Source organism: Myotis nattereri (assembly GCF_964212035.1).
Source record: "Myotis nattereri genome assembly, chromosome: 2".
NCBI lineage: Eukaryota > Metazoa > Chordata > Mammalia > Chiroptera > Vespertilionidae > Myotis > Myotis nattereri.
Genome location: NC_138076.1, coordinates 128,351,212 through 128,366,964, shown reverse-complemented (window position 1 = coordinate 128,366,964; position 15,753 = coordinate 128,351,212). Strand labels below are relative to the sequence as shown.

The 15,753-nt window shown below is 44.2% G+C and overlaps 1 protein-coding gene across 1 annotated transcript in view; it reads right to left on the bottom strand.

Moving 5' to 3' along the window:
* Positions 1–7,327, bottom strand: part of EEA1 (early endosome antigen 1) — a 160,121-nt gene extending 152,794 nt beyond the window's left edge. The window contains exon 1 of the mRNA XM_081083756.1: positions 6,816–7,327. Within this exon, the coding sequence (XP_080939882.1) occupies positions 6,816–6,839 (24 nt within the window). The 5' untranslated portion in view covers positions 6,840–7,327. The remainder of the gene's footprint in view (positions 1–6,815) is intronic.
* Positions 7,328–15,753: the final 8,426 nt, after the last annotated feature.

The following is a 15,753-nucleotide window of genomic DNA, read 5'->3' as shown; positions in this document are numbered from 1 at the left end:
GAATACCAAGAACCTACAACCAAGATTACTTTATCCAGCAAAGCTATCATTCAGAATTGAGGGTCAGATAAAGAGCTTCACAGATAAGGAAAAGCTAAAGGAGTTCATCACCACCAAACCAGTATTATATGAAATGCTGAAAGGTATCCTTTAAGAAGAGGAAGAAGAAAAAGGTAAAGATACAAATTATGAACAACAAATACACATCTATCAACAAGTGAATCTGAAAATCAAGTGAATAAATAATCTGATGAACAGAATAAACTGGTGAATATAATAGAATCAGGGGCATAGAAAGGGAGTGGACTGACTATTCTCAGGGGGAAAGGAGTGTGGGGGTGCAGGAAGAGACTGGACAAAAATCGTACACCTATGGATGAGGACGGTGGGGGGGGGGGGTAAGGGCAGAGGGTGGGGTGGGAACGGGGGGGAGGGGAGCTATGGGGGGTGGGGGGGAAGGGGAACAACTGAAATAATCTGAAGAATAAAGATTTAATTTTAAAAAAAAGGGCTCCCACTGTTCAAATCTGAAATAATTTGAGCATCAAAATGATTAAGTACAGTGATGAATATAAACCATAAAAAAATTAAAATTATGAGTTCATACCAATAGAAAAGGAAAGTGGGAGATATGGAGCTGAGAGGGAAGAGAACTTCTAGGGAAGGAAGCTAGGACTAGGAAAGGAGCTAGGAAGAAATGCCAAGAACCAAATTAGTAAATGCTGAGGGAATGCTGAAGTGGGAAAATCATCGTTTTGCCATCACTGTGGTGAAGACTAAATCAGGTGTTAATCAATAATGGATGTTAAGTCTAGGGGAAATTTTGATAAGGAGCAGGATATTTGTATCCTCTCATATGTATTTGCCTATTAGATGCAAAGGAAAAAAGAATAATTATTATCCAGTTGAAAAATTGGGCTACAGCTTGACCTCTGATGAGGTAATTAAAATTAACATCACCTATGAGAGACAGAAAGACATCATGGGCCTCCTGATGTGATAACCTGAGAAAGAAACATCTTCTAGGAAACATTCTGACCGAGAATGCATAATTCTGATCTAATCACAAGAAAACATCAGACAAGCCTGGTCAGCGTGGCTCAGTGGTTGAGCATCAACCTATGAACCAGAAGGTCATGATTAGATACCCAGTCAGGGCACATACCCGGGTTGCAGCCTTGATCCCCAGTGTGGGGTGTTCAGGAGGCAGCCAATCAGTGATTCTCTCTCATCATTGATGTTTCTCTCTCTCTCCTTCTTCTTTCCTCTCTGAAACCAATAAAGATATATATTTTTTAAAAAAAGAAAGAAAGAAAACATAAGACAAATACAACATGAAGAACATTCTAGGGCAGTGATGGCGAACCTATGACCAAAAAAATGAGTTCGCATGTCACCTCTGACACGCGAACTCATTTTTTTGGTTGATTTTTCTTTGTTAAAAGGCATTTAAATATATAAAATAAATATCAAAAATATAAGTCTTTGTTTTACTATGGTTGCAAATATCAAAAAATTTCTATATGTGACACAGCACCAGAGTTAAGTTAGGGTTTTTCAAAATGCTGACACACTGAACTCAAAAGGTTTGCCATCACTGTTCTAGGGGAAATTAAAAAAAGCAAGGGGGAATCTGTATTCTTCACAAATGTCATAAATTACAAAGAAATGCTGTGGAAATTTTCCATATTAACAGAGGCTAAAGCATGACAACTAAATATAATATCTAACCCTAACTGGACTCTATACTGGAGAGGGAGAATGCTACAAAGAACTTTATCAGATTAACTGACAAAACTGAAATGATGAATAATAAATGGAATCAATGTAAATTTATGTAGTTCATAACTATACTGTGGTTATGCAAGAAAATAACGCTAATATTCACTTAAGTATTCAGAGGTAAAGGACCATAACTAATCCTGAAATGATTAAGAAAGAAAAAAAATTACAGAGATGGAGAGAGAAAAAACTGAGCAAATAATAAAACAAATAGAATAAAATGTTAAATAACAGGTGAATCTGGATAAAGCGTATACAACTGTTCCTTGTATTATTGTCTTCTTGAAACTTTGTAAGTTTATAATTAGTTCTAAATAAAAAGTTAAAAATTACATATGTAGTCAACTAGACCTGCACTATCCAATACAGTAGCTGCCAGCTACATGAGGCTGTTGAACAGTTGAAATATGATTAGTCCAAATTGAGATGTGCTGTTACTGCAAAAAAGAATGTAAAGTATCTAATTGCTAATTTTTATACTGATTACATGTTAAAATATTTTAGATATACCAGGTCAAAGGAAATATATTTTTTAAATAAATTTCACCTCTTTATTTTTCCTTTTTTTAAATGTGGCTACTTGCAACTTGAAACTATATATGTGACTCATCTGCATTGGACAGGGCTGAGCTAAACAAAATCTCCAAAATGAGGTATAACACTATTTTTGTAAACTTCTCTCTCAATTTCTTTCTACTCTAAAAATATCTCTCTCTCTAAAAATCACTTGGTTTTAAGCTACCTAAAGATAGGGATTGTGTCTTATTCACTGTTGTGTCCCAGTATTTAGCACATAGCAAGTATCATAAATATTTGTTTATTGAAAGACAATATGCAAAAGAAGGAGTGTGGGCAGGAAGACTGTACTCATTCTCATCTCTGAGTCATTGCTTATACCGTAACTCCTTCCTAGAAGGAAACTTTTCTCTTCCTTTCCTAATCACACGCCTTCAAAAGAAAACCCATTTTCTCATGCCCATTTTCTCCAAGGAGACTTCCCACTGATGCAGGCTCATTTCTGATCTTTCCTCCTCTGTACTACTATAGCCTTCATTCGCTATATCATTTACTTTGGCACTTAATCATACAAGTTCATTGAGTGAGAAGTTATGTCTCATATTTTTTCCTATACTAGTACCTGCCTTCCACAGTAACTAGCATAGCACTAACCATACCAGTTTGAAGTGGGGGGGGGGGGGGGGAGAGACAAGATGTCAAGAAAAGAGAAATCGATTGGGAGTTGGAAAACTTTGTCTTCACATCAAACTGTGTTGCTTAGATAAATCACTGAGTCTCTGTTTCTACTTTCTCATTTTTTAAATCAGAGAGACAGACCTGTTGACCGTAAAAGTCTCCTACTTCTACAATTCTAGAATAACTAAAACCATTTTTCTTTTGCAATATTATTGATACAGACCAGTAAAACTACATAGAATACACAAATGTTAAATTACAGTAAGTCAAGAAAGAAAAGCAACAAAGTTTATAAACTGCCTAAAGTACTAAATGCTGATCATCTTTCTGGCCATCAGCACTTTAAATTCACATTTCTCTTCAGAGGACTATTAAGCAAAATAATCAATATACACATATTAGAGGGACCTCAATTTTTTTTTTCCAGACCTTTTCAAGCCTCAGAGAGACACCCTTTAGAAAGAGGAGAAGGAGGAAGGGAATCAGACACTAAGTTTTCTATAAAGTACCCTGGGACCTTATTGGTAATGTTCAAAGACTCTGAATTATAACTATACATTGTCTGTTTCTTCTTTCAAAAATTCTATTTAAAGGGCACTATTCAAAAGGAAATTACAACAGTTTAAAAAAAGTAATCTAAAAACAATGTTAAAGAAATGCAATCTAATGTCAAAGCATTAATACTATTTCAAAGAATCTCTAAATCAGCAACTTTACTTTTAAATCTTCTATCTTAATATCTCTGCTGAGAAGTAAGGTTATCAGGGTGGGATAAAATAAAATAGTTACTACGTTATATAATTTAAAGATTTCAGCCCAACTGGCATGGCTCAACCGTTGAGCATTAACCTATGTACCAAGAGGTCACTGTTTGATTCCCCATCAGGGCACATGCCTGGGTTGTGGCTCTATCCCCAGTGGGGGCATGCAAGAGACAGCCACTCAATGATTGTCTCTCATCGTTGATATTTCTATCTCTCTCCTTCTCCTTTCCTCTCTGAAATAAAATAAATAAATAAAGATTTCAGTTATACTTGTTAATAAATATCATCTGTGGAGTTACTAAAATATATAGTCTAGATTCTAAACTATTAATAAAATCATAAGATTTCTTTAAGACTTTTATCAAAATGCCCCTATTAAATGCTGGGCATTAACACTGACCCATCTATAAGGTAATAGCTGAACTTCGGCAGGCACTCAAGGACTCTCCTAACCTGGTCTGTAGCTACCTCTGGAGTCTCATCTCCCACCAATCCCTGGGCATCATTTCACTTCTTAAACTTAATTGTTCATGTTCCCCCTAATATTACCCACCCTTTTATGACTCCATGTCTTGGCATATATTGAACATTCTGCTAGATATGCCCTTCCCTCTTTTGAGCTTCGAATATGCCTTCCTTCCAGAAGTTTTTCATGACTGCCCCAACACCCTCCTACAAAGTAGCTCCCAGGGCACTCTTCATTCTTCTATTACATAGCATATTAATCACTACTTTTAAATGTCCACTTCCACAAGCAGGCTGTGAGTTCTAAATGGAGGGGCCATATCTTATTTAACTGGTTCCCAGCCCCTAGCCTATCACTGGTATTTACTGATATTCAATATAAGTACACTGGGGGGGAAAAAGTGTAATTAATATGAGAAACAATTCAAACTTTCCTATAAAAGAGTATGTACATTTAACACAGTGTTTCTCAACCAGGGGCAATGTAGCCCCTAAGGGATATTTGGTAAAGTCTTGGAGGTATTTTTAGTTGTCACATAAGGGAAAGAGGATTTGGGGAGTGCTACTGGCATTTAGTGGGTAGAAGCCAGAGATGCTGCTAAACATCTTACACTGTAAAGGACAGCCCCCCAAAACAAAAAATTATCCAGGCACAAATATCAATAGTGCCATGGTCAAGAAACTCAATTGTCAACTGACATTCATATGTGATAATTCCATATCACATCTCAGCAATAACCAGAATAAATTCCAATTTTGCAGTTTCATCTGATATGTATGCAACAGTTGATGTATATGCACCAACACTAAAAATTATCTTTATATAACTGTAACGCTTAACAACATTAAGAGTCCTGGAAAGCATCCCGTATTTCTGAAAACCAAACTTTATTTTTTTAATATATTTTTATTGATTTCAGAGAGGAAAAGAGAGGAAGAGAGAGATAGAAACATCAATGATGAGAGAGAATCATTGATCGGCTGTCTCCTGCAAGCTCCACAATGGGGATCGAGCCCACAACCCAGGTATGTGCCCTTGGCCGGAATCAAACCTGGGACTCTTCGAACCTGGGACCCTTCAGTCTGCAGGCCAACACTCTATCCATTGAGCCAAACCGGCTAGGGCTGAAAACTAAACTTTAAAAGAAACCACAGGAAAACTAATTTTTGGTTCTGGAACCATGACAAAAAAATCTGAGGCATGAGGTAATTCATTCCTCCGGCTCTGATAAAAGGAAAATCATTAAGCACTACAAGTAAATCATGCACAGATGTCTTTACTGTTAAACACAAAAACCTATGGCAAGAGCAAATGGCATACCCTTGCTATTGCCTAAATCACCAGTTTATTAAGATTTAAAAAAAAAAAATCTGACAAAACCAATGCAAAAAAATCATCAAATGTCAATAAAGGGTGGCAGATAATTAGTTAACTATTTCTACCCCTGACATATGACCAAGTTTCACATGCCTTGAAGATGTCACAAAAGCTATGCCAAAACAAGAATACTCCCTTTGTATATAGTGGTTGACTGCACTGTCTTTGGCACATTGGGTGAATGTCACAAATTCACTAATTTCTTCTGTCTTTTGAATCAGTTATCCTACTCACACAATAACCAACACATGGGTTTAGCACCAACTACAGAAGCATTTACATTTTGTTGCAACCTATTAGTCTCAAAAAGCCATCCAAAACAAACAAAAATTGAGTACAGGAACTAAATAGATTCGGGAAATACAGTTTATGTCATTATAGGCACTGATTGCTAAACAATACACCTACAGCTTTCCTATGCTCTAATCTCTTTATCTTAAGTTTTTTTCCAGATTTTTAAATACAGAGAGCACTGGTAGAAAGTGAAGGGGTAAACGTATACCACTGGATCACGCTAACTGCGGATTTATTCTTGGAGAGCACAAAAAAGAGACTGGCTGGGAGAGGAAAATGCATTTTTAATTGGGGAAGAAAAAAAAAGTTTCCAACAGTGAGTAATGTCTTCTTTCTCAGCTGACTTTGCCAGTAAGTGTGGGTACCAGGATCGGGCCCACGCTAGGCCGGGTTTCGCCACTCTACCCTCCAACACGGTCCAGATGCAAACCCGAAGCCCTGCGTGACAGGTGCGCGTGGGGTAAAGGTGGGGGTCACCGCGGGCGCGGAGAGTGGGGTTCGCGCTCAGCAAGCCGCCGCGCCCTCCCGCGGGGCGACCTCCGGCCCGGCAGGCGGTCCGCAGGCACGAACTCCACCCGCACGCCCAGTCTGGGATCCGGAGGAACGCGGTACCACACCCTCCCGCCCGCCGCCTCTCGCACTGACAGCCCCGCGCCGCAGCGGGGCGCCGGGCCTGGGCGCGCGGGGCCGCGGAGGACCGGGCTCCAGGCCCCGGGCTCCGGCCTGCCGCCCGCTGCCGCCCCGGACGCCCTCCCTGCCCCCACGGCCTGACCCCGGGCGGACGGCCGCGGCCTAATCGCCTCCCGGGCGGCAGGGCCTAGAGGAGGAGGGAGCCCGCGCCGCCCGCTCGGCTGCTCAGCGCGGCGGCGGCGCCACCCGCAGCCCCGGGCTCGGGACCGCCCGCTCACGTGCCGCCGGGAAGACGGTTTCCCTCTTACCCTCTGCAAAATCCTCCTTAACATGGTTTAAGCAGCCCGGCGCGCCGCGGTGGCTCTCCGGACCCACGCCGGGCCACTGCCTACTCGAGGGTGAGCGCGAGGAAGGAACTTGGCCAGGAGGGGACCCAGAAGGAGGCCGGGACGAGGCGGTGGCGGCGGCCCCTGGAGCGGCCCGGATTTCCCCACAGGCGGCGAGAGGGAGCGCGCGTGAGCCAGCGACGAGGCAGCCGGCGAGCGTCCGCCCGCCGCCGGGCCGCCCCCGTAAACTGACAGCTGGGCGGGGCCGCCCGACAACGCCCCGCCCTCCCGGCCTGTCCATCCGCGGGGGGCGGGGCTGGAAGGGGCCTGGCCAGGCCTCGCACCAATCGGAAGCGGTGTGGCGTGAGCGACTGCGTGACGGACAGGTGGCAGGATCCGGGCCGCCGCTCCTTCCGGTGGTCGGGAGAAACGGTGGCGGCCGAGCGCTCCCTCGGGCTCCGTCCGAGGCCGCGCCCGCGCTCCCACCACGTGCCGGCTAGGGAGGCGGGCGGGGAGCCTGGGGCCCGGTGCGGGGGTCCCTGGCCGGGCCCGGAGGAGGAGGCTCCGGGATGGGTGCCCGGCTACGGCGCCGCAGGCGGTTCTGTAAACTTGTCAATGTGACCCTGGCCTGGAGGAGAACGGACTGGATTCTTATTTCTGCCGGAGGCGCCGGGGTGGAAGCAAAGGAGAGAATCGCTGTGGGACTTGGGTGCCCTTGACCGACTCCTGGTTTCTTATCCCTACTTCCTTCCTTCCTGCTTCAGAAAGTAACGAATCGGGAGAAAGGGTAGGGAGAAACTGGAATTGTAGTTAGCAAAGAGAAGTTAGGGTGTTTTCGGGGGAGTTTTATTTTGTGGTTTTGTTTTTTGTTGTTTTTTTTTTGAGGGGGAAGGGGGATTATAGCAACATTATTTAATGGACTGATGTCGCTAACATGTTGCACTTTATCTTTCTGAAGCCCATGTTTAGCCCATTCTAAGAAAGTTTAAACCCTATTCTGATAATAGATATATGAAGGGAATTGGCATTAATATGTCTGCTTTATAGATTAAGAAAAAATAATAAGGTCCCAGGTAACGTGTCAAAACAAGGACGTGGACTTAAGACTGGAACGATGTCATTATTTAAAGTGAAAAATCACAACTTCAGAGTCCTACCATTCTGCTAGTATTCACAATCTAAGAGTTTTGACCTTACAGGGAACTGGAAGGAATAATGTAATTTACCTGGGAAGTGGGGGGGGCTGAAATCTACAAAGCAATGATCGGACTGCTTATTGGAAAGTATTTATAGACTTTCGAAAAGATGCAACAAATAAACAAATATTGCTCTCAAATGAGTTAATGTAAAAGTGTTTTGTAAAGTGTAAAATATTATATGATGTAACATGTTTCTATCCCAAATGTTCTATTTTTTCTGTGTGCCTATAGTGAAGCAAAAGAGTCATGCCTGCAACTAATATATTATTAATCACTATTGATAATAGAACACTTAAGTACTTCCAGGCAAACAGAGCAAAATGCACACTTTTCCATCTTTCCAGACACAGGTGCATTATTTTCATACAATATGGGAAATATTTGCACCGACTAAGGTGATAAAACTGTGTGATATAATAAATACATATTTGGTGTCTGCCCCAAGTTCCTGACACAGAGCTTCTAAAACCTTTGTAATTTCCTCACTATTAGGGTGCTAGGAGCATCTTTCATTCTAATATTTGACCTTTGACCCTGGTTCCTGACACCAGAGCTTCTAAGATCCTTGAAATCCTCAGAGTGATAATTATCTTTTTTTATGCTAATGAATGACTTCTGGCCTGGGCTCCCTAATAGCTTTAGGATTGGGGTTCATCTCCAGAAAGACCTAGGCATGATTAGAAGGTTTAAATTTTCAACCCAGCTGGCATGGCTTAGTGGTTGAGCATTGACCTATGAACCAGGAGGTCAGAGTTCAATTCCTGGTCAGGACCCGTACCCAGGTTGCCAGCTTGATCCCCAGTGTGGGGCATGCAGGAGGCAACCTATCAATGATTCTCTCTCATCATTGAAGTTTCTATCTCCCTTCCTCTCTGAAATCAATAAAAATATATTTTTTAAAAAGAAGGTTTAAATTTTCAGACCCACCCCCTCCACTTACAGGAGGGAAGAGGGGCTGGAAGAATTCATCACCAATAGGCAATAAATTATGCCTATGTCATGGAACTTCCATTAAAAAATAATAATAATAATAAACCTAAACAATGAGGTTTGGAGAACTTCCAAGTTGGTGAAGCCATCAAGGTACTGGGAGAATGATGTGCTTGGAGAGAAAAGAGAAGCTCTGAGTCCCTTGCTTCATAACTTGCCCCATGCGTCTCTCCTATTTAAGCTGTCCCTGAGTTGTATACTTTATAATAAACTGGTAATAGTAAGTGAAGCATTTCTCTGAGTTCTTTGAGCTGTTATAAAAAATTATTGAACCTGAGGATGGTGTTGTGGGAACCCCCAAATTATAGTCAGTTGGTAAGAGAAAAGGTGACAACTTGGGACTTTTGGCTGGTGTCTGAAGTGGAGGGTGTTCTTGTGGGACTGAGTGAGCCCTTAGTCCGTGGAGTCTGTGCTGACTCTGGGTAGTTAGTGCCAGAATTGAACTGAATTGTAGGACACCCAGTTGGTGTCCGAAAATTGGAGAATTGCTTGGTGTGGATTAAAACCCAATACATTTGGTGTCAAAAGTATTGTAAATAGAGAAAGAAAACACTTTTTTCCATTTAAAATGATATTTGTTTCTCTTTTTTATTTGTTTTTCAAAAATTAATTTTGTTTAAAGCTGCTTATAATGTCACAAGCTAAGACCATCTTTACTGGAATTCTCCTATGGGATCTTCTAATAGACTCTCATCTTAGCAACTGGGTTATTAAAAAATCTGTGTGCTCCCCTGTGTTAACATAAGAAACACCCAAATCTGTAAAGAATTTTTGTGAGTTTGAGTCAAACTGTTGACAATTGCCAGGAAGCAGAATCTCAACATATTGAGATAATGCTCTGGAGAATGGTGGTTTTTCACCTTGTTTTATACATTACAATCAAAAGAGGAGATGTAAGTGGATTACATGAATACCATTACTGATAGATTAGGGAGGTGGGAGAAAGCAATGTGGGGAAATCTCTAGGATTGAATAAAAAGTAAAGTGATAGATACATACTTCTTTTACATAGGTGGGTATAGGATAGTTAACAGTCAACAATTAAGATAACAATAACAATGAGGGAATTTGTGGTCTCTGCCCTGGCACCCTGCACATTGGTTGTGCCCTGGGAGTCTGGGAAAAGAGAAGTTACAAGTTACCCTGACATTCTACAGGTATGATACCTTAGATGCGAAAAGAAATAAGTTCAGTAAAGACGAAGTTCATCTTTTTCAGGGAAGATACTGGCCTAGGACATGACTACCCACTATACTGGTAAACTGCTTTTCAAGTAAAAGGTTTTAATTTCAAACCATCCTTTGTGGTTACTTTAGGTCTCTTAGTTTGCAAGGCCGCCACACAGGCCTTCCCTGAGTTAGGTTAGCTTGCGGCCCCTTTTCGTCCACACCTGCAATTTATGATAACTCCATCACTGGAATAATTTGCTAGAGAACTTGATTACTGCAAAAGAAAATAAGCAGTGGATGTAAAAATACCCTTCACTAATCTAGCAGCTTCCCACATATAACAGGTCTTTTACCCTATCTGGCCACTCTATCCTATTCATTCAGCTCTCTTATACCAATATTCCATCAGTTCTTTTACCTCACCAAGACCTCCAGTCCACTGGATCCTCTTACTTTCTTACTATCACCCATTTCCCTAGGGTCCTCATTTCCATCAAAATCTAGTTTTTGTATGATCCAACTTTATAATCCCCCCACCTTTGTAAATTTATTTAACTTCTTCACCTCTCTCTTCCTCTGTTGTTTTCATCTAGCAGAAGCCAAACCCAACTCTCCACCTACTCTGTGCTTAATATCACTAGAGACGCACATATGCGACTGGGGCAATTGGACTCATTTTTCATTACCAGTATAGCCACAGGCCTCAGGGCGGAGCTCAGCACAGTCCAGCAGCAGTCCTGTTGCACTCTCCTCCTGTCTTCTTTCCCTAGATCACCAAAATGGCCTGCACACTTACAGTTGTTTCACTTTTACCTTGCATTTTCTTTTTTAACCCACTCCAGTCAAACCTTCTCACCTACACCAATGAGACTGCTCATGTTAGGATCATAAATGACCTACATGTTGCCTAATCCAGTGACAACTTTATTGTTTTTTTACTTTGACTCTCATTTACACTCGAAATAGTAGACCACCCTCTCCTTGAATTATTTTATTCTCTTGGCTTCCTTGACAATACACTTTGTTTTTTCTCCTCAATGACCATTCCTTCTCAGACTCATTTGATAACTTCTCTACTGTCTATCTGTTTATTTCTTAAATTTATTGGAGTGCATTGGTTAATAAAATTATATAGATTTCAACTGTAAAATTCTATGGTATATCCTCTGTATATTGAATTGTGTGTTTGCCACCCAAAGTCAGATCTCCTTCCATTGCCATATATTTGAACCCCTTCACCCTTTACTACCTCCCCCACACTCTCCTTTCCCTCTGGCAACCACCATATTGTTGTCTGTGTCTATGAGTTTTTGTTTGTTTGTTTGTTCATTTGTTCCTTTCAGTTTTATATCCTACACTAGGAGCTCCAGTGGCGCAATCGGTTAGCGCGTGGTACTTATATCCTACACTAGAGGCCCGGTGCACAAAAATTTGTGCACTCGGGGGGGTGGGGAGGATCCCTCAGCCCGGCCTGTGCCCTCTCACAGTCTGGGACCCCTCGGGGGATGACCACTTGCTGGCTCAGGCCTGCTCCCCAGAGGATTGGGCCTAAGATGGCAATCAGACATCCCTCTGGCAGCCCTGCAGACCTCAGGGGATGTCCACTTGACAGCAGGGAGCAGACCTAAGCTGCAGTCAGACATCCTTAGCGCTGCTGAGGAGGCAGGATAGGCTCCCACCACCACTGCTGTACTGGCAGCCATCAGCTTGGCTTGTGGCTGAGCAGAGCTCCCACATGTGAGAGTGCCCTGACCACCAAGGGGGCAGCTCCTGCATTGAGCGTCTGCCCCCTGGTGGTCAGTGTGTGTCATAGTAACCAGTCATTCCCAGTCGTTTTGCTGTTATGGTCAGTTTGCATATTACCCTTTTACTATATAGCATAAAGGCCTGGTGCACAGGTAGGGGCCAGCTGGTTAGCTTTGAAGGGTGTCCCGGATTAGGGTGGGGGTCCCGCTTGGATGCCTGACCAGCCTGGGTGAGGGGCTGATGGCTGTTTGCAGCTGGTCACACCCCCTTCAGGGTGGAAGTCCCCACAGGGGTGCCTAGCCAGCCTGGATAAGGGGCTGAGTGCCGTTTTCAGGCTGGTGGGCAAATGAAGCTCCCAGCCTCTCCTTTTTTTCTTTTTTTTTTTTATTCTGGGATTTATTTACCTTCTATAATTGAAACATTGTTGCCATCACTGGTGCTCCCAGCTCTGAGGCCCCGGCCAGCTAAAAGCAGGTATCTGGGGTTTGTTTAGCTTCTATAATTGAAACATTATTGCTTCCGGAGTTCAGAGTCGGGCCGGGGCAGGCGGGGAACCTTGGCTTCCTCCATCACTGGAGCAAGCAAGTCTCATGTTCGCTTCAGCTGTGTGGCTGCCGGCCGCCATCTTTGTTGGCAGTTAATTTGCATATCACCCTGATTAGCCAATGGGAAGCGTAGCGGAGGTACAGTTAATTACCCTTTTTGTCTTTTATTAGATAGGACTAGAGGCCTAGGGCACGAATTCATGCACCAGTGGGGTCCTTTGGCCTGACCTGCGGAATCTGGCTGAAACCGGCTCTCCAACATCCCCTAAGGCAGTGGTCGGCAAACTGCCGCTCGCAAGCCACATGCAGCTCTTTGGCCCCTTGAGTGTGGCTCTTCCACAAAATACCGACTTCTGCACATGGGCCACAAAGTTTCTCACACTGTACGTATGCGCCCTCATGTGGTATTTTGTGGAGGAGCCACACTCAAGGGGCCAAAGAGCTGCATGTGGCTCACGAACCACAGTTTGCCGACCACTGCCCTAAGGGGTCCCAGATTGCAAAAGGACACAGGCCAGGCCAAGGGACCCCCACCGGTGCATGATCTCAGTGACAGGGAGGGATGCGGGAGGTTGGCCAGCCAGGGAGGGACAGTGGGAGGGCTCCAGGGTGTGTCTGGCCCATCTCATTCAGTCCTGATTGGCCAGACCCCAACAACAAGCTAACCTACTGGTTGGACCGTCTGCCCCCTGGAGGTCAGTACACATCATAGTGACTGGTCAACCAGTCAACTGTTGCCCCCCGTGGTCAGTGCACATCATAGCAAGTGGTTGAGCACCCTTAGCATATCATTAGCGTATTACACTTTGATTGGTTGAATGGACAACTGGACACTTAGCATATTAGGCTTTTATTATCTACACTAATAAAAGAGAAAAATGGTAATTGGCGTACGGCACTACCCTTTTCATTGGCTAATCAGGGCTATATGCAAATTAACTGCCAACTAAGATGGCAGTTAACTGCCAACAAAGATGGCAGCTAATTTGCATATGTAGGCACAATGCAGGGAGGTGAAAGGGAAAGCAGGAAGAAGCCCCCTGCCACTGATAGTGATCAGAAACCCAGCGGGGAGCTAAGAGGTGGGGGGCAGGGCAAAGGCGGCCCCAGGGCCGCCTTTGCCCTGCCCCCCAGCCATGATTGGAGAATCAGGCGCCTTTGCTGCCCTGGCCAGTGATAGCAGGAAGTAGGGGTGGAGCCAGCAATGGGAGCTGGGCACAGTCGAAGCTGGCAGTCCCGGGAGCTAGGGGTCCCTTGCCTGGGTCTAAAGCGGAGCCCACGATCGCGGCGCCCTCCACTGCCACTGCAGGTCCCCGCTGCCTGGGCTGGACGCCTAGGCCAGAGGCGTTAGGCCTGGGCAGGGGCGGAGCCTGCAACCGCGGGGAGCTGGGGGTCCCCTGCCCAGGCCTAATGCCTCAGCCAGAGGCGTTAGGCCTGGGCAGGGGTGGAGCCTGCAACCGCGGGGAGCTGGGGATCCCCTGCCCAGGCCTGACACCTCTGCCGGAGGCCTCAGGCCTGGTCAAGGGGCTGATCTGGTGATTGGTGATCGGAGGGTGATGAGGGTCAACTCCTCTGGCCGAGGCATCAGGCCTGGGTGGGGGGTGGAGCCGGGGATTGGAGGGATATGATGGTCCCCTTGCCCAGGCCTGAAGCCTGGGTCAGAGGCGTCAGGCTTGGGTGGGGGGTGGAGCAAGCGATCAGAGGGAGATGGGGGTCCCCTGCCCAGGCATGATTCCTGGGCCAGAGGCCTCAGGCCTGGGCGGGGGTCAGAGCCAGTGATCAGGGGGAGATGGGGGTCCCCTGTCCAAGCCTGACACCTCTGGCGGAGGCGTCAGGCCTGGGCAAGGGGCCGATCAGGCGATCGGAGGGTGATGGGGGTCTACGCCTCTGGCTGAAGCATCAGGCCTGGGCAAGGGGCAGAGCCAGCAATCAGAGGGGTCTGGGGGTCCCCTGCCAGGCCTGACGCCTGAGCCAGAGGCATCAGGCCTTGGCTGGGGGCAGAACCAGTGATGGGGGAAATGAGGGTCCCCTGCCCAGGCCTGACACCTCTGTCAGAGGCGTCAGGCCTGGGCAAGGGGCCGATCCTGCGATTGGAGGGTGATGGGGGTCAATGCCTGAGGGCTCTCAGTATGTGAGAGGGGGCAGGCTGGGCTGAGGGACACTCCCCCCACACACACACCCAGTACACGAATTTCATGCACCGGGCCCCTAGTATAAGATATAAATGAAATCATATGGTTCTTGACTTTTTCTTTTTTTCCAGTTTTTTTTATTTCAAGAAAAATGACTTTAAATATAATAATGTTACATGCAATAAACACCAATTATTCAAGAAAAATGATCTTACATATATAATATTACATGCAATAAACATTAATATTTCAAGAACAAAAAGGATTTTAAGTATAATAATATTACCAAAACTATACTAATATAGTATATCACAAAAGTTGTAGGGAATATTAAAAATCTGCAAATAACAGGATTACTTCTATTATATTGTAGTATATTTCTTTCCCCTCTGACTCTATTTTTGTTCATCAGTTTATGTTGTTCATTATATTCCACAAATGAGTAAGATCAAAAGATGTTTCTCTTTCTCTGACTGGATTATTTCGCTTATCATGATGCTTTTAAAGTCTATTTTGTCAGATATGAGTATTGCTACTCTAGCTTTTTTTTTCTTTTCCATTTGCATGGACATTTTTTTCTATCCCTTCACTTTCATCCTGTGTTTGTCTTTTGTTTTGAGGTGGTCTCTTGTAGACAGCATATAGTTGGGTCATGTTTTTGTATCCATTCAGCTACCCTACACCTTTTTATTGGAGCATTTAATTCATTTACATTTAGGGTTATCATTGAGAGGGACTTATTTATAACCATTTTAATTCTGTATGGCTAGGTTTCTTGCTCTGTTTCGTCTTTTCAGCAATTCCTTACAGCAATCCCTTTAGCATTTCTTGTAATGCTGGCTTGGTGGTGATGAACTTCTTTAGCCTTTTTTTTTTTTTTTTTTTTTTTTTTTTTTGTCTGGGGAGCTCTTCATTGACCGTCTATTTTGAATGGTAGCCTTGCTGGACATAGTAACTTTGGTCTCAGGTCCTTGCTTTCCATCACCTTGAGTACTTCATGCCATTCCCTTCTGGCCTGTAGAGTTTCTGATGAGAAATCTGGTGTCAGCCTTATGGGAACTCTTTTGTAGGTAACAGTTTTGTTTTCTCTTGCTGCCTTTAAGATTCTTTCTTTGTCTTTAAATTGGGCATTTTAATTA